At 37.7% G+C, this 17,413-nt stretch overlaps 1 protein-coding gene and 1 long non-coding RNA gene across 6 annotated transcripts; both read right to left on the bottom strand.

Annotated features, from left to right (window-relative positions):
* Positions 1 to 32: 32 nt before the first annotated feature.
* On the bottom strand, positions 33 to 15,646 carry LOC113470700. Of its 5 annotated transcripts, none has more exons than XM_026829336.1 (4): positions 15,476 to 15,646; positions 11,157 to 11,349; positions 3,832 to 3,837; positions 33 to 210 (listed from the first exon to the last, which is right to left on the bottom strand). In XM_026829336.1, exons 1-4 carry the CDS (start codon positions 15,544 to 15,546, stop codon positions 205 to 207), a joined length of 276 nt encoding a protein of 91 aa, XP_026685137.1. In that variant the 5' UTR covers positions 15,547 to 15,646; the 3' UTR covers positions 33 to 204. The 5 variants fall into 5 exon arrangements, with proteins under 5 accessions (XP_026685137.1, XP_026685136.1, XP_026685138.1 ...); XM_026829335.1 differs by lacking the exon at positions 15,476 to 15,646 and adding an exon at positions 12,426 to 12,595 and having other exon boundaries at positions 35 to 210; XM_026829337.1 differs by lacking the exons at positions 33 to 210; positions 3,832 to 3,837; positions 15,476 to 15,646 and adding exons at positions 10,995 to 11,105; positions 12,426 to 12,597 and having other exon boundaries at positions 11,155 to 11,349.
* LOC113470701 lies at positions 14,103 to 15,454 on the bottom strand. The gene is made up of 2 exons (XR_003393663.1): positions 15,057 to 15,454; positions 14,103 to 14,426 (listed from the first exon to the last, which is right to left on the bottom strand). It is a non-coding gene; the product is annotated as an uncharacterized LOC113470701 (long non-coding RNA).
* Positions 15,647 to 17,413: the final 1,767 nt, after the last annotated feature.

The raw sequence follows: 17,413 nt of genomic DNA, 5'->3' as shown, positions 1-17,413 counted from the left end.
CTACCTGTCATCAAGAAAAAGATCGAGATAAATCTTCATTTCTGAAAGAGGAAATTTATTTCATTTTTGGTTATGTACCTATACTACCTATCTACTCGTAGGTAGTAATTATTAAAGAGATTTTACACTTCCCAAAAACTATAACGATTGCTAAGGATAAAATTTTGGTTTCTGCTCATGCAGAGAAGCTCAGAATTGGAATGATCAGTTCTTAATGCCTACATTTTTTACTGATTTTTCAAGATTTCTACAAATTCTTTACATACCGATATCCATGTCATAAAGTGTAAGATAGCAAAGAGGTAATTAATAAAGGTAATTTTAAAAATTCGGTTGACTTGGTCATTATGTTTTAGGCCCCTTGCTTGTGACGTCAGAGTATATTGTGCTCGTAGCACATATTGGTCGTTAGCATGTATAGGATATCCTCATATTTCCTCATTCTTCACAAGATTCTGCTCCCTCTTTCTCACCCATACAGGTTCGAGTCTGCTATGTGCATAGAAATTATGACCCCATACCTTACTCCTCTCAGTACTTACATATGAAAATAATTGCTTCATAAGCTTCTCTCTCTGGGTCTCCCCCTCTTATAAAAATGTATACAGTTTTTCTATACAGGGTAATGTGAATGCCAGGTTATCCCCCTTCTTGGACCAGCGTATTACGAAGCCAGCATTGAAACTTCCCTTGAATGTGTAACATTTGAAAATCATCAGAAATATCTTGTCTTCCTTGTGACCTAAAGTTTTCCAAATGATCTGCAGATTAGATAATCTTATCGGGACAAGACATACCTATTTGTGTGTTATTTATCCATGGCCTTATTCTGCTTGAATTTCAGTTGTCTCATAAACTAGTTACCTTTTCCTTTCTCAATAGATAGGATTATAGGTTCACATTCAGGCGACTGTTTCATCGACGTTCTAAATGACAAATTATACTGTCCACTAGTACAAGGCCACAGGAAATCCAGGAATAGAGTTCATACTTATGGGTAGTGGCAGTGGACGTATAGGTAGATAGGTACCTACATATCCCTGATTTCCATCCCTTCAGTGAAGGAAGGGTTCCCTTATCAGCCCCATACACAATCATACACTTCTCCAGGCCTGATTCTAATCACATAGGGAGCAATTTACACCCGTGTCATTATTTCCATTATCACAGCCTTGCAGCCGCTCCAAGAGGATTACAAAGGTCGGTATCGGGGGATCGAGTCCGTGCTCTGTCATTCGTATCTCAATTACGATGCTTTTGAATTCTGGAAAGGGATATCGATGAAGTCCAATGCTTTTCCTAGGCTAGGAAAAGCATTTTAACCATTGGAAATCGAAAATATGTCCGCATCGATCCATGATGGAGGCATAGCTAGTGATTTGATAAATATACCTACTCATTCTTTATCTACTGGATGGAGGGAATGAAGTCAATATCCATGATGGAGGCATAGCTAGTGATTTGATAAATATACCTACTCATTCTTTATCTACTGGATGGAGGGAATGAAGTCAATGGTTACTTTAATAGGACCTCTGAGTATTTTGACCCGTGCCTGTCTATGCTATGTCAAATGAAAGATAGATCTTTCGCAGGAATTGTGGTAAAATGGGTCTTTGTTTTTCTGTGTTGTGAGAGTTAGCGAATTAACCTAGGAGGTTTTTACCAGATGACTTAACCTAAGAGGTTTTTTACCAGATAGGATTACAAAGTGACTTTGAAAAGTAAAACGGATTCTAATCCCGAAAGAACGTAAACATAAGCTAGGTATATTACTCAACTTGGAAAAATATTATTTCGATAACTGAACTAACTTACCATTATAGGTTATATTCAATCTATCAAACCTATAGGGTACAAAATACATTAGGCCTATCATAATAATTTTGTATAGCTATAATATATTAGTTACACGCATCAGTTCTTATAGAGTGAGGTGGAGGGGAGATATTATTTTCAAAAGTTTGAGCTTTTTTACGATTTTTTTGACATCCATCATCATAAAATTTTTGGAGTGATTTCAACTTGGAGGGTTTTGAAGGCAAGGGCATATCCATTTCATCTTGCCCCCACACATACTCACATAGCAGCACTCAATCAAATAAGTTTTTGAAAAATATGTGAACTGTATGAACTATCGAGTAGGTATTTGATTTGTGTACAGGGTGGTCTGACAGGGGTGGGCTTATCACTTTCCGCAGTTCAGGCATGGAAAAAAATCGCCTCTTGAGTTAGGTTTCAACACAGAGTTCATAATGTTTCTGAATCCACAGAAACGGTAAGAGTTCATAATGTTTCTTTTTTGAGAATTACCTTCGAAATAGGGCAGGTGACTGAATCCTCATACCGTTTCACCACTTTTTGACAGTGGGATAAATAGTTGTTTTACGCTCTTTAGGGTAATTTATCCAAATTGAACATGGGAATAACTGTAAATTAGTGTAAATCTAACAGATAGATTCACCTTGTCCAGTGCAGTCCTGTCAGTGATTTTCCAGTGATGGGATTTCAATTTGAAAATAACACAAAAGGACTCTATTTTTTCCTCGTGTCTCTTCCCCTTTCCCCTCTTCCTGTAGGTATATAACTCTTGCACAGAACATAAGAACGTTTTCTTCGGAAGTCTGCTGAGCTCTTCTCTTTTACTGACATGATGGTAGGGTAACAAACAATATGTCACACGCTCTAACAAAAATGATGTTTGTCCTGTCTATACTACTGATATGTGTCGAAATAATGAAGATATTGGGAGGGTGGACAATATATCGACGAGAGAGAGGGAAAGGGAGAGAGAGAGGGAGAAGGAGAGATATACTTTTCGTCTGGATAAGGGAGAGATGGACAGGGAGGTGGGAAAACAATGACAGAACTTCTGAGTGGGTGGAAAGAGGGGGAAGTGAGGGGAGGTTTGGACGAAAAAATATTTCTTCCTCTGCAATTTATTAAATTACTACAATACAATTTAATGATATTTCTTCCTCTTCCTCCTCCTTCTTCCTTTTCTTCTTCAGGACGAAAAGTTTAAAGTAATTCAATTTCGAGGACACAAAAATGATGGGTATCAGTACGTGACTATCATAAGTGCGGGATATATAAAGGTGTCCCCTGACCCTTAGCCCTCGCCGATTCTACCTCTATCTCTGCCCGGATCATACCTCTCGCTAATTCTACTCCTACACTCTCGATATTTTCATCCCGCCCTCGGCCCCTATTCTTTCCCCTCTCTGACCCTTGTCCTAATAATACTGCTCACCGGTTCTTCCCCTTCAAATTCTTACCCCCACTCTTCTATCATATCCCTACCCCTCCCTTTTGGACAGGACAGGGCTAGAAAATTAAGTTCATTATACTTGGCATATCTCTCTCATGTCTCACACGTTTCTATTCTGTCTCCTTTGCCATTTCTCTTTACCTTGTCTTTCAATTTCTCACCCCTTTCCACTTTTCCAGCCCTGTATTTTTTCGTTCTCTTGCTCGTATCTCGTTTGTACGTATTTTGCCTTGAACTTCTCGACGTAGGAAGATAACTTTGTTGTCTTTTGAAAGAATTTCTAAATTCTGCCATTTCGAACTGTTTTCGAGTAAGTTTAGATACATACGTAGGAATTGTACGAAATAGTTGAAGCGGCTTTTGGCCCCTGAACAAAGAAATTGATTCCATAGTTTCAAGAACAACTTGGACAAAGAATTTTGATTTTTTTGTGAACACGAGTACCTAACTGATAAAAAGAAGAACAAACAATCTGACCTAAAAAAAAATCTTCAAAGGTTGTACTGAAAACTTTCTTTCCTACTAAAGCTCTTTAGATCTAAATCTATAGCTAATCTGACCTCCCCCTCTTCCTTCCTTTTCCTCTCATGTTCCTTCTATATGCCAAGAAATTTCCCTTAATTCCGTTATCAATTTTTTAGGACAAACTAAAAAGTTTTTCTCAATTATATTATAATGGAGCCAAAGTTTATAATTAGTTTCCAAAAGGAATGAAGAAATGGTCGATGATAAAGTGCCCCTAACTGAGGGCTGAAATAATACCAATAACGGTAAGAAAAAAAAAAAAAAAAAAAAATTTGCCATACTCGACACCATTCCAAAAAGGAAAAAAAAAAAAAAAAAAAAAAAAAATTTGCCATACTCGACACCATTCCATAAATTTTGTGAAGGTACCAAGTGAAGGTTTCATTTTACGTATACTTAATTTCCGTTTGAATACATAGTAGAATTCTATCTATTCAAAATCTTTCTATTGTCGCTTAGGAATATCTGGGGACCCCCGTCATAAAATTTAAACTAGGTCACAAGAAAAAAAAAAAAAGAAAAAAAGGGAAAAAAAAAAAAAAAAAAAAAAAAAAAAAACAATATTCCCATACTCGACACCATTCCATAAATTTTGTGAAGGTTTCATTTTACGTACTTAATTTCCGTTTGAATACATAGTAGAATTCTATCTATTCAAAATCTTTCTATTGTCGCTTAGGTAAGTTCATTATACTTGGCATATCTCTGGGGACCCCCGTCATAAAATTTAAACTAGGTCACAAAAAAAGCGCTGAAAAGTTCTAATGCATGGTAGGTACTAATATTAACGCCGGTATTAAAATTGAAAAAGTTTAAGGCGAGAACTTCAGAATAAATTTATTACGTTTGAAATACTCTAATATACTTCCAAGCCTTAAGTCTGGGCATAAAGCCATGCTTTTTTTTACCCAAACAATTACCCCTATATTTTACGTTAGAGAGAATGAGCGATTGAAAACTCTCCTGGGCTTTGGCCGACACTCTTAATACTTCGGTACCTATTTATTGCATTCGATTTCATGAAGAAGAGCCAATGCTAGCGCTCCGCCAAGTTTAAAACGGCAAAATACTGAAAATAGAGCTCCAAGGAGACCCTGTTTCATTTTTCGCTCTAATATATTGTACCAATTATTTTGACTCCTTGGAATGAACACTTCAGGAAAAAAAAGAAGAGGAAAAAAAAAATGTAAAAGTTTTGAACCCTCTCTTGTACAAGTTTTACATTCAAGCATTTTTGCCCTTTTTCTTGCAATTTACATTCAAATAGCGTGGCCCAGTGTTTCTCAGACGTAGGCCAGTGGTTAAAGGTAACTTTTTTGCAAAACGTTCAAGTGGTTTAACCAATGTAGGTTTTTGTCTTACCTAACTGTAATAATGTAACATGTCCTCAAGGTAAAAAGATTTCAAGGGTGTCCTCAAAATTCAGGATGGGGATACAACCTAGGAATAGTCTGAGTAGACACAATCCAAGTATCCAGGGTATCCCCAATTCACGGATAGATAGGTGGGTACTCCCGTTAAAAAAATACACAAGTGTTGTTTACTTGAAGAAGATTTTTTTTTCCTTTCTCAATAGATAGGATTATAGGTTCACATTCAGGCGACTGTTTCATCGACGTTCTAAATGACAAATTATACTGTCCACTAATACAAGGCCACAGGAAATCCAGGAATAGAGTACGTATAAAATTCAGAACAAAGTTAAACTTTCTATAACAGCCTTAATCCTCATAAATGCGAAATCCACTTTAGTCACCCCTGAAGGCTTTATCTTGTAATCGCGGAGAAAAACTAATTTCAATTTCATAATTCAAGAGAATTATTTTTATATGTTCAGCTCTACATTCATTACTATGGCACTCATTGCACTTAAGGTCCCCTTCCCTTATCATAATTACCATTTCACTCATTAAATTTGGATTAAATGAAAATTTTAAAATGGCAGAAGGGGTGCAATTTAGTTCTACAGAGCACTTTATTCTTCGGAGCGAATTCTTCCTAATACTCATAATTCTGCTTTATTGGGTCCAATGATTTATTGGAGTTACGTGAACTTTTTTTCTAATTATTAATGAAACTTGGATTGAGGGAAATTATGACTCACTATGTCCTAAATTGATTTTATTTGCAAATGATTTTATTTGTTTTTCGATGACCTAAGTTCAATGCTCAGAGTTGGAGTTACGTGAACTTTTTTTCTAATTATGAATGAAACTTGGATTGAGGGAAATTATGACTCACTATGTCCTAAATTGATTTTATTTGTTTTTCGATGACCTAAGTTCAATGCTCAGAGACCTAAGTTCAATGCACACTAGTGATTAAAGATTCTTTGGACAGAAATGTTGCTCAGGAACATCTGTTATCCAGGTCAATGTTATAGATTGTTACAGTATTGTGAGTTATGTACAATAAAGATTCTTTGGACAGAAATGTTGCTCAGGAACATCTGTTATCCAGGTCAATGTTATAGATTGTTACAGTATTGTGAGTTATGTACATATGTGTAATGACATCGAAAAGAGATATGTGTAGTATGTATAAGGATAAAGAAACTCTTTTTCTAATGGAAAAGGAAGAAATCTTGAGTGCCTTTATTATACTTACCTATAGAGGAAAGTAGAAGAAAAATCAATAAAATATTTTTATCTGACAAAGAAGCAGAGAAAGGGAAAGATAAAGAATAATAAAAAGTAAACGGGAATGACAATAGAAAGAATTCCACTTATTTTACGGCCATTGATCACAAGAAATTTATGGCTTGCTGTGGTTAAGAGGAAAAGAGGATAAGAAAAGAAGAGAAAAAGTGTACCAAGAACATTGTGTGTAAGGTAGAAATGTTTGGAGATATGTAGGTGCAAGGTACGAAGATAAGAGAACGGTCAGGAAAACAATTTGATGAAAGAATTTTGTCCAAATTTCAAAAGGGAAAGAAAATGCTTTCGGAGGAAAATTTCCCAAGGAAAATAAATTGCAAGTATATCACAGAAAAGGAAAACTCCCTACGCTAAACGGTGTACATTGAGCAAGAAATTTATTTTCGGGTTCCATCTAATATATTTTTTCTCAGAAGCATGTACCTAATATGAGCCCTGAGCAAGAAATTCTAACTAGGTATGTCAAACGAACCATCACGAACCTCATCTAACTGCCTTGCCTGGGGAAGTGAGGTTCGAATCCCCACGTGTGACAAGCAAAAGTATACCCATTCTTGGAATTTTTGGGCCTCTGTGAGCTTAGTTACTACTAATGAAGCACTTTCTCAGAAGCATGTACCTAATATGAGCCCTGAGCAAGAAATTCTAACTAGGTATGTCAAACGAACCATCACGAACCTCATCTAACTCCCTTGCCTGGGGAAGTGAGGTTCGAATCCCCACGTGTGACTCCAATTACACTAAAGGAAATATTCGGACTCATCCTTAACACCAGAATGGAAGAGGCAATAATTCAATTAAGACCGAAAGGCGAAAACATTTAGTCCTGTATTTAGTTTAGTCATCAAGAAAACTGGACATCGGAGTTTTCCACAGAATTATCAGCCCTTTAACTCCCAGGGTGCCAGCCTAGTTAGCTTGGTTTGTTGCGCGTCTGCCTTGAAAGCGCTAGGTCGTGGGTGCGATTTCCGCCAGGGGATAATGTTCGTTCCTGAACGGATAATGTTCGTTCTCGGAACGGCTGGCTTTCTCCTATCCTGTCTCCCTTGTAAGCGCTAGGCCGTGGATGTGATTGCCGCCCGGGGCGGATTTTATCCTGAACGGATAATGTTCGTTCTCGGAACGGCTGGCTTTCTCCTATCCTGTCGTCCTTCTCTCTTCGATTTCAGATCGATAAGACCTTAGCAGTTACAGTTCCCTCTATCCAAACTGGAATTCAAAGTTTCGAAATCTTTGTGAGAGGTGCCATGTATCATTCATTGACAGGATATTACGTCATCTCTGGAAAAATGAAATGTGAATGAAGTGATGACTTTGATCCCTATGATGACGTCAGTAAAGGGGACTGAGAGGGCGGGAGTGTCAGAGGAAACCAACAAGAGAGTGGGAGGGAGAGAGAGAGAGAGAGAGTGAGAGAGAAAGAGAGTTGAAAGAAGCGACGGAGAGATAGAGAATTACAAAGGCAGAGGTTGCCATTGCAGTATCTTAAGAGTCAAAGGCATAGCAGTTCAGCAAGTCGACACATAACTTTCCCAAAGTAGCAGAGTATGTATCTCACACTCTTATAGAGAATTACAAAGGCAGAGGTTGCCATTGCAGTATCTTAAGAGTCAAAGGCATAGCAGTTCAGCAAGTCGACACATAACTTTCCCCTGCAGTTATCACATCATTCTATTGGACTTCGTATCAACGTTTGGTATCCGTCCGTATTCTTTGATCCTCCTCCGGTATCTATGTGTATCTGAGTTCTAAATTTGCTTACAGAAACATTTTCATTATCATTTCTGATGAAAAAACACCAATTAAGACCGAAAGGCGAAAACATTTAGTCCTGTATTTAGTTTAGTCATCAAGAAAACTGGACATCGGAGTTTTCCACAGAATTATAAGCCCTTTAACTCCCAGGGTGCCAGCCTAGTTTGCTTGGTTGGTTGCGTCTGCCTTGAAAGCGCTAGGCCGTGGGTGCGATTCCCGCCAGGGGATAATGTTCGTCCCTGAACGGATAATGTTCGTTCTCGGAACGGCTGGCTTTCTCCTATCCTGTCGTCCTTCTCGTCTCGATTTCAGATCGATAAGACCTTAGCAGTTACAGTTCCCTCTATCCAAACTGGAATTCAAAATTTCGAAATCTTTGTGAGGGGTGCCATGTATCATTGACAGGATATTACGTCATAGGAGCGTTCTGGAAAAATGAAATGTGAAGGAAATGATGACTTTGATCCCTATGATGACGTCAGCAAAGGGGATTGAGAGGGCGGGAGTGTCAGAGGAAACGAACAAGAGAGTGGGAGGGAGAGGTACAATACATAATACCTATGTACATCAATAAAACGGCTGTTTGCTCTTGTGATATTGAGATGATACAAACTGCAAACAAAGCTAAAAATTGGTACTGTACCTAGAGGAATATTTGTTGAGGAAGGGTGCGGTCACTTTCTAATACTTACCTCGTTAAGCTGAGATAGTGTTGACTTAAAGCTTATACCCACAATCTCACACCATTTGATTATTTCAAGCAGAAATTCTCCAAGTACAAGTACATCCTTGTAGATGTAGAAATTGTAGATGGTATAGATTACAGATTGAATCCTTGGTCCACAATCTCACACCATTTGATTATTTCAAGCAGAAATTCTCCAAGTACAAGTACATCCTTGTAGATGTAGAATTGTAGATGGTATAGGTATAGATTATACAGATTGTATCCTTGGCGCGTTTATTGAAGGAATTATCTTCCTATAGAACAAAGTAGCATAATGGAGAGAGGGTTTACCAGATTAATTAGAACAGATATAAGCAGCACGGTTCGGTGTGGATAATTAAATTTTTTTGAAGCGCAGAAAGTTCTTTCAAATTTGAAAATGAAAATAGGTCATGAGGCACGGTTCGGTGTGGATAATTAAATTTTTTTGAAGCGCAGAAAGTTCTTTCAAATTTGAAAATGAAAATAGGTCATGAGGTACGCGCAGTACGACGTGCTTTTGCTGGAATACTTGACTATCCTTGGTGCATTCTTTTGTTTCTCGCTTTGAATGTTCCGACATGCTTTCCAGGTATTTTTATTACCTGATAGAGTCTTGTGAAATGAATGTGGTAGGGATGATATGACTCTATACTCTCTATAGTCTGTACTATTATTAGCTATTTCTCCTAGAATCATGGCCCTTTTTCTGAGTCTTAATGTTCACTGAGTCTCTTTTCCACCGTCTACTACGCACAGGGCGCTGGTTTTTTACATTTCCTACCCTTTAGTGTCCTTCATAATTATTATTATTTTTTTTGGAGATTGTGGTTGGTACAAATGCGTGTACATTCGGAATTTTAAGGTAGTGTGAGACAAAATAAGATCAGTTTTTTGGGCTTGTGTCTGAGAATTTGTGTTTGTCTATGTTGGGTAAACTCAAAATAATTAACTTTTTTTGAAAATCTTTGGATCAATTAGCAAATTCCAGGCTTTTAAATGGTCTCTTATTCTGATTCACCTACCTAATTTCAGACGCCCGCTTGTTGAGAGTATGCGTAGGTATTATGCGTGTACATTCGGAATTTTAAGGTAGTGTGAGACAAAATAAGATCAGTTTTTTGGGCTCGTGTCTGAGAATTTGTGCTTGTCTATCTTGGGTAAACTCAAAATAATTAACTTTTTTTGGATATCTTTGGATCAATTAGCAAATTGCAGGCTTTTAAACGGTCTCTTATTCTGATTCACCTACCTAATTTCAGACGCCTTTTTTCAGACATCAAAATGGGAGGTAGGTATTGTGTCTCTTATCGTCCATCTGATGGACAGACTAACGGGTGGGCATGTTACGACACAGACCACAGGAGTCTAATGTATCAGTTGTTTCATTGCTACGAAATAAAAATGGCGAGCTTCATTTTTCTCTCCTATACGACGCCAGACTCCGACTTGGAAAGTATTTATGTTAATAAATGCAAATAATTATTGAAATAATTATTTAGAAAAGAGTCTTCACAAATTATAATAAAATTGAGATTCGACATTCAACTAAAAAAAGTTTGGTGAGCTTTCGGGAATACTCAGATTCCCATCGTCAGACCAAGATCGCGAGAGAGGTGTTGGCTCTACGAGCGCTGGAGTTCAACTCCTTAGTTGAATGTCGAATCTCAATTGTCTTTTAAAATTTTATTTAAAATGTTAACTTGTTTAGTCTGTTTGTTTTCGGTCTCTTTTCTCATTCTATCTATCTCTCTCCCTCTGATAGTATAAGCAGGGTACATTCTATTCTATTCTAATAGGCCCCATTGGTTCCATCTGAAAAGATCTTAAAACTACCTGTCATCAAGAAAAAGATCGAGATAAATCTTCATTTGTGAAAGAGGAAATTTATTTCATTTTTGGTTATGTACCTATACTACCTATCTACTCCTAGGTAGGTAGTAATTATTAAAGAGATTTTAGAGATCTTAAAACTACCTGTCATCAAGAAAAAGATCGAGATAAATCTTCATTTCTGAAAGAGGAAATTTATTTCATTTTTGGTTATGTAGATACCTATACTACCTATCTACTCGTAGGTAGTAATTATTAAAGAGATTTTACACTTCCCAAAAACTATAACCATTGCTAAGGATAAAATTTTGGTTTCTGCTCATGCAGAGAAGCTCAGAATTGGAATGATCAGTTCTCTTTAATATACCCAGAGTTCACAATTGACGCTTTAGTTCCCGTTCTCTCCAACTCCAATATACCCACGGTTCACAATTGACGCTTTAGTTTCCGTCAATGTGTCTTTATTCAATACAGGTGGAATGTTCACAGTAGCAGAACCTTGAACAGCGGCACCTTCCAAGGGAGTAGGCAACATGTTGAGAGGGGTTCCTTGGAGGTTTTTCTTAGCCGAGATTCCCAGATTGTAGTCAGCTCGAAAAGCGCTAAAAATACACATATAAAAGATAATATTAATAATGGCGCATATACTCAAAACACATGGCTTCCGAGTTTAACAGATAGGTAGTAACTTCTGGAAGTTAACATTTTTTAGGTACATCTACGTAATATTTTTTGCAACTTGAAACCCACACTAGGTTCACACTGCACAGTAAAAAAAACGGCGACGTTTTTTTACTGTTGGACAGTAAAAAACTGTTCCGTTCCGTTGAGTTCACACTAGACAGTAAAAAAACGTTTTTCATTGTCAAAATGAATACTCATATTACTCATACTCATGTTGTCCAGTTCGTAAATTATAGATCTAAAGTAGGTATTTAAAAGTTTTACCTAGTAATAAAAACTTTCAAAATAATTCAGATAAAAATAAGAATATGTATAATATTTTTATTTTTATCTGAATTATTTTTTTAAATATTTCACGATTAGGTACCTATCAAAAAACAATTTTATTTCAAAATAATCAAAACTCTCAAAATTATTATTTTTTTGGGAAATTCTTAGCCGAGATTCCCAGATTGTAGTCAGCTCGAAAAGCGCTAAAAATACACATATAAAAGATAATATTAATAATGGCGCATATACTTAAAACACATGGCTTCCGAGTTTAACAGATAGGTAGTAACTTCTGGAAGTTAACAGAAATTTGAGACAAGAAAAAAAGCGGACGGACAACGTTCAGAACGTTCAAGTGTGAACACGCTCATTCAATTACAAGCGCCACTGAATTATCAACGGTTTTTTACTGAAATTACTGTTCGACGGTTTTTTTACTGTTCGACAGTAAACGTTGGTTAATGTGAACACATCAATTTAAATGCATGCGCCACTTGAAAAATAAAATCTGTCCCAGTAAAAAAACGGGACACTTAAAAAACGTCGCAGTAAACAACTGTGCAGTGTGAACCTAGTGTTAATTGATTTGATTGAAGAACATCAATTCAGATAAAAGCCACACCCAAATTTGCTCCACTGCTACACTTTGCAGGGGCAGTAAAACCGCACTGATGAATAAACAAAAATAACAGAAAATCAGATAAATATAAATAATATAACTTACGAAACTAAAACACCATTGCTGACCAGACAGAAGACAAGACAGAGCACCAGTGCATTGACCATTCTCTTCATCTCGAAAAAACAAGAACGAATCAACTAGAAGATTTCTGGAGATAGAAACGAGTGATCGTACTTTTCTATCAGCAAAGATTACTGGAATACAGTTGGGTGTCACATTTTCCGAGTATAAATACCTAAAGATGGTAACGTTGAGTAAGGTTTTTGCTGGGAGCTCATTAGTCCACATGCTTTTTGATTTGAAAACAAATAAATCACCATTGTTTTTAGCCCGTCCTTCCTTTATTAAATTACAATAGTAATAATAAAAGGCATAAGGGACGGACTAGTGTATTCGCTTCGGTGTCGTCCGTGTGTCTGTCTGTGTGTCTGACTCCATAGAAGGACTTATCCAAACCTAGTCGACCTATATATCAAATTAAAGGTCTTTCTACCAGGAACACGACAGTGGTGGTGCCAAAAAAAAAAAAAAAACTGGTTTTGGGGGGATTTTTTTCACATTTTCTCACACAAATGAGCTCTGATCTTGAAATTTGTCGCGGCGACCTATGAACTCAAAGCGAGAAAGTTTTAGATAACACTTCAGTCGATAATTTAAGACCGGTTTTAGCGTCACCTGTGTTAACGTACGCCGAGAAAGGCCAATAAATGGATGGGTGACTTAAACCTTATATTGGGAATAAAGGGAGAACGGGCTCTAGTCTTGATTTTAAATCATTACATGAAAGTAAAATCGAAAAATCAAATCAATAATAATAATAAACTGAATATTAAACAAATTAGGTACCTAGGTACATAAATACTGATTTTCTCTAATCACGATCGAATAAACTACGGGCTAAAAAATTCCCGGAGGGACGGGCCCAGTTTGTTTTCATGTACCTACGTATGAGAGGGAAAAGAAGAAAGAAAAAAATCTACTATGATTATTTCAAAAGGAAATGTGTTCAAACAATATTAATGTTTTTGAAGTGATCTACATAAATGACAAATGAATTGTAAACATGATAGTTTGGAGTTAAAATGCGTCAAACAATTCCTTCTTGATTTGCAGATGTGTACTTAATTACTCCAAGGTTTGTTTTGTTGTTTTGAACAAAACAAACCTTGGAATAATTAGCTCCTTCATGTGTTATCCATCAACTAACACGAAAGAATATACCCACCCAAAGCTCGAGTGTGTACTCTAATAAAAAATAAAAAAAAAAGGTCGGGACCTGGTAGTCCCATTAAAGAAAGCATAAACCGATATTTCAACATAAAATAAATTAAAATTTATTTGTTGTATACAAAATATTTATGTGCTTATCCGTTCTACCACAATTCTGCGTAGCCTTGTTGATTCAGGTTTTCAAGTTGTAGATCCGGGAAAAGCTTCTCCTCCTTGGTTCTTTTTGCCGTCTGTTTTGCAACAGAGTCACAAATTTGCCCTTGCTCTAGTTGTTAGAATGTTTCATTTGGATATTAATAGATCTCAGAATTGTTCACATCTCTAATGAACAGTTGAAAATGGTTCGCCAACTCAGTTAGCTTGGAGGGTAGCACCTCTGTTTTGTAAGCATTAAGTCGTGCAGTCGTGGGTTCGATTCCCGCCCGGGGCAAACTTATCCTAAACAGATAAGGTTCGACCTCGGAACGGCTGGTTTGCTCCTATCTTGTCATTGCCCTCTCTTGGATTTCGGGACTTTCAGACCTCCGGGGTAATAATTCTCTTGAGAAAGAAAGTTCAATTTGGCTGTTGTAGTAGCGGCTTCAGCTGTAGCCGAATGATGATGGCAGAATAAAGAAAGGATATCTTTTCTTTTTTTCTGCCATACACCGGGGTGATGGTCTCTAGCCATGTTTAATTGGGTCGTCCTGAACCTCAGTCAACCATCCTGAGAACTTGTGCTTGTTCTTTAAAAGCAGAGAGAACCTTTTGAAAACTGCCAGCTAGCTAGAGGGTAATTTGGTCAGTTCCTCTATCTCTTCATCTCTTCTCTACCTTGTCTGTCCGTTCTAATCTTACAGGTCACGAGGCTACTTGGTCAGGTATTAGTGTGACCAGTTGATTGTTATTGTCCACTTGTCCGTTCTAATCTTTTCCTACCTTGTCTGTCTGTTCTAATCTTACAGGTCACGAGGCTACTTGGTCAGGTATTAGTGTGACCAGTTGATTGTTATTGTCCACTTGTCCGTTCTAATCTTTTCCTACCTTGTCTGTCTGTTCTAATCTTACAGGTCACGAGGCTACTTGGTCAGGTATTAGTGTGACCAGTTGATTGCTATTGTCCACTTGTCCGTTCTAATCTTTTCCTACCTTGTCTGTCTGTTCTAATCTTACAGGTCACGAGGCTACTTGGTCAGGTATTAGTGTGACCAGTTGATTGTTATTGTCCACTTGTCCGTTCTAATCTTTTCCTACCTTGTCTGTCTGTTCTAATCTTACAGGTCACGAGGCTACTTGGTCAGGTATTAGTGTGACCAGTTGATTGCTATTGTCCACTTGTCCGTTCTAATCTTTTCCTACCTTGTCTGTCCGTTTTAATCTTACAGGTCACGAGGCTACTTGGTCAGGTATTAGTGTGACCAGTTGATTGTTATTGTCCACTTGTCCGTTCTAATCTTTTCCTACCTTGTCTGTCCGTTCTAATCTTACAGGTCACGAGGCTACTTGGTCAGGTATTAGTGTGACCAGTTGATTGCTATTGTCCGTTCTAATCTTTTCCTACCTTCTCTGTCCGTTCTAATCTTACAGGTCACGTGGCTACTTGGTCAGGTATTAGTGTGACCAGTTGATTGCTATTGTCCACTTGTCCGTTCTAATCTTTTCCTACCTTCTCTGTCCGTTCTAATCTTACAGGTCACGAGGCTACTTGGTCAGGTATTAGTGTGACCAGTTGATTGCTATTGTCCGTTCTAATCTTTTCCTACCTTCTCTGTCCGTTCTAATCTTACAGGTCACGTGGTAACCTGGTCAGGTATTAGTGTGACCAGTTGATTGCTATTGTCCACTTGTCCGCTCTAATCTTTTCCTATAATAATATAACTTACGAAACTAAAACACCATTACTGACCAGACAGAAGACAAGACAGAGCACCAGTGCATTGACCATTCTCTTCATCTTGAAAAAACAAGAACGAATCAACTAGAAGATTTCTGGAGATAGAAACGAGTGATCGTACTTTTTCTATCAGCAAAGATTACTGGAATACAGTTGGGTGTCACATTTTCCGAGTATAAATACCTAAAGATGGTAACGTTGAGTAAGGTTTTTGCTGGGAGCTCATTAGTCCACATGCTTTTTGATTTGAAAACAAATAAATCACCATTGTTTTTAGCCCGTCCTTCCTTTATTAAATTACAATAGTAATAATAAAAGGCATAAGGGACGGACTAGTGTATTCGCTTCGGTGTCGTCCGTGTGTCTGTCTGTGTGTCTGACTCCATAGAAGGACTTATCCAAACCTAGTCGACCTATATATCAAATTAAAGGTCTTTCTACCAGGAACACGACAGTGGTGGTGCCAAAAAAAAAAAAAAAAAAAAAAACTGGTTTTGGGGGGATTTTTTTCACATTTTCTCACACAAATGAGCTCTGATCTTGAAATTTGTCGCGTTGACCTATGAACTCAAAGCGAGAAAGTTTTAGATAACACTTCAGTCACCTACATATGTTAAGCTGAGCTCTGATCTTGAAATTTGTCACGACGACCTATGAACTCAAAGCGAGAAAGTTTTAGATAACACTTCAGTCGATAATTTAAGACCGGTTTTAGCGTCACCTGTGTTAACGGCGTCACCTATGTTAAGCTACGCCAAGCAAGGCCAATAAATGGATGGGTGACTTAAACCTTATATTGGGAATAAAGGGAGAACGGGCTGGGCTCTAGTCTTGATTTTAAATCATTACATGAAAGTAAAATCCAAAAATTAAATCAAGAATAATAATAAACTGAATATTAAACAAATTAGGTAGGTACTGATTTTCTTTAATCACGATCGAATAAACTACGGGCTAAAAAATTCCAGGAGGGACCGACCTAGCTTGTTTCATGTCCCTCCATCTCTCCCCTTTCTTCCTACGCCGAGCAAGGCCAATAAATGGATGGGTGACTTAAACCTTATATTGAGAATAAAGGGAGAACGGGCTCTAGTCTTGATTTTAAAACATTACATGAAAGTCAAATCGAAAAATCAAATCGAGAATAATAATAAACTGAATATTAAACAAATTAGGTAGGTACTGATTTTCTTTAATCATCTCTCCCCTTTCTTTTCTCTTCTACCTTCTCTTTCTGTCCTTCTCTCCCTTTCCATTTCTTCTTTCCTTTTCCCTTCTCTTTCTGTACTCCCCTTTCTTCTCTCCTCGTCTCTTCTCTTTCTGGGCTCTCTACTCCTGACCAAGCAAAAGAGTGAATTGAAACTTGGGAATTAATTTCATAATCAGACGAGGGGAAACACTCCCGCCCTCCGCTCTCAGCTCTAGTGCATTCAGCATTGAGAGTACAAGCTCTCTCCTCAAGACCTGTGTATTGTTTCAACCCAGGCAAAACTTTTGTTATCGGGACGAACTTTTCCAGTTTCAATGCTCCGCCTGCTGCCGTGTCTGCTGCTCAAAATAAATAAAATTCTGCTCTCTCGAACAATGGCGAACTCTCAGATTCTGATGAATGGAAAAGGGAGAGGGAAGGAGAGAGGAAAAAAGGGTTTGGTGGAGAGAGAAAGAGAGGGAGAGAGAGACCAAAAAAGGGGGATATATTAGGAGGAGAGCGAGGTCAAAATAAATAAAATTCTGCTCTCTCGAACAATGGCGAACTCTCAGATTCTGATGAATGGAAAAGGGAGAGGGAAGGAGAGAGGAAAAGAGGGATTGGTGGAGAGAGAAAGAGAGGGAGAGAGAGACCAAAAAAGGGGGATATATTAGGAGGAGAGGGAGGGAGTGAGGGAATGGGGGGGAGAGCTTACTATGTATCTGTTCATTGTTTGTA

The sequence above is a fragment of the Diaphorina citri genome, unplaced genomic scaffold, assembly GCF_000475195.1.
Source record: "Diaphorina citri unplaced genomic scaffold, Diaci psyllid genome assembly version 1.1 scaffold1755, whole genome shotgun sequence".
Taxonomy (NCBI): Eukaryota; Metazoa; Arthropoda; class Insecta; order Hemiptera; family Psyllidae; genus Diaphorina; species Diaphorina citri.
This window is presented reverse-complemented; position numbering and strand designations above follow the sequence as displayed.

What these genes read in the sequence shown, in the direction of transcription:
- LOC113470700 (XM_026829334.1), bottom strand. Translation starts at nt 12,671, where the DNA reads ATGTGGACTAATGAGCTCCCAGCAAAAACCTTACTCAACGTTACCATC. An exon ending in TCTGTCTTGTCTTCTGTCTG is followed by an intron (nt 11,350 to 12,448) that starts GTCAGCAATGGT and finishes GTGTATTTTTAG; the next exon opens with CGCTTTTCGAGCTGACTACA.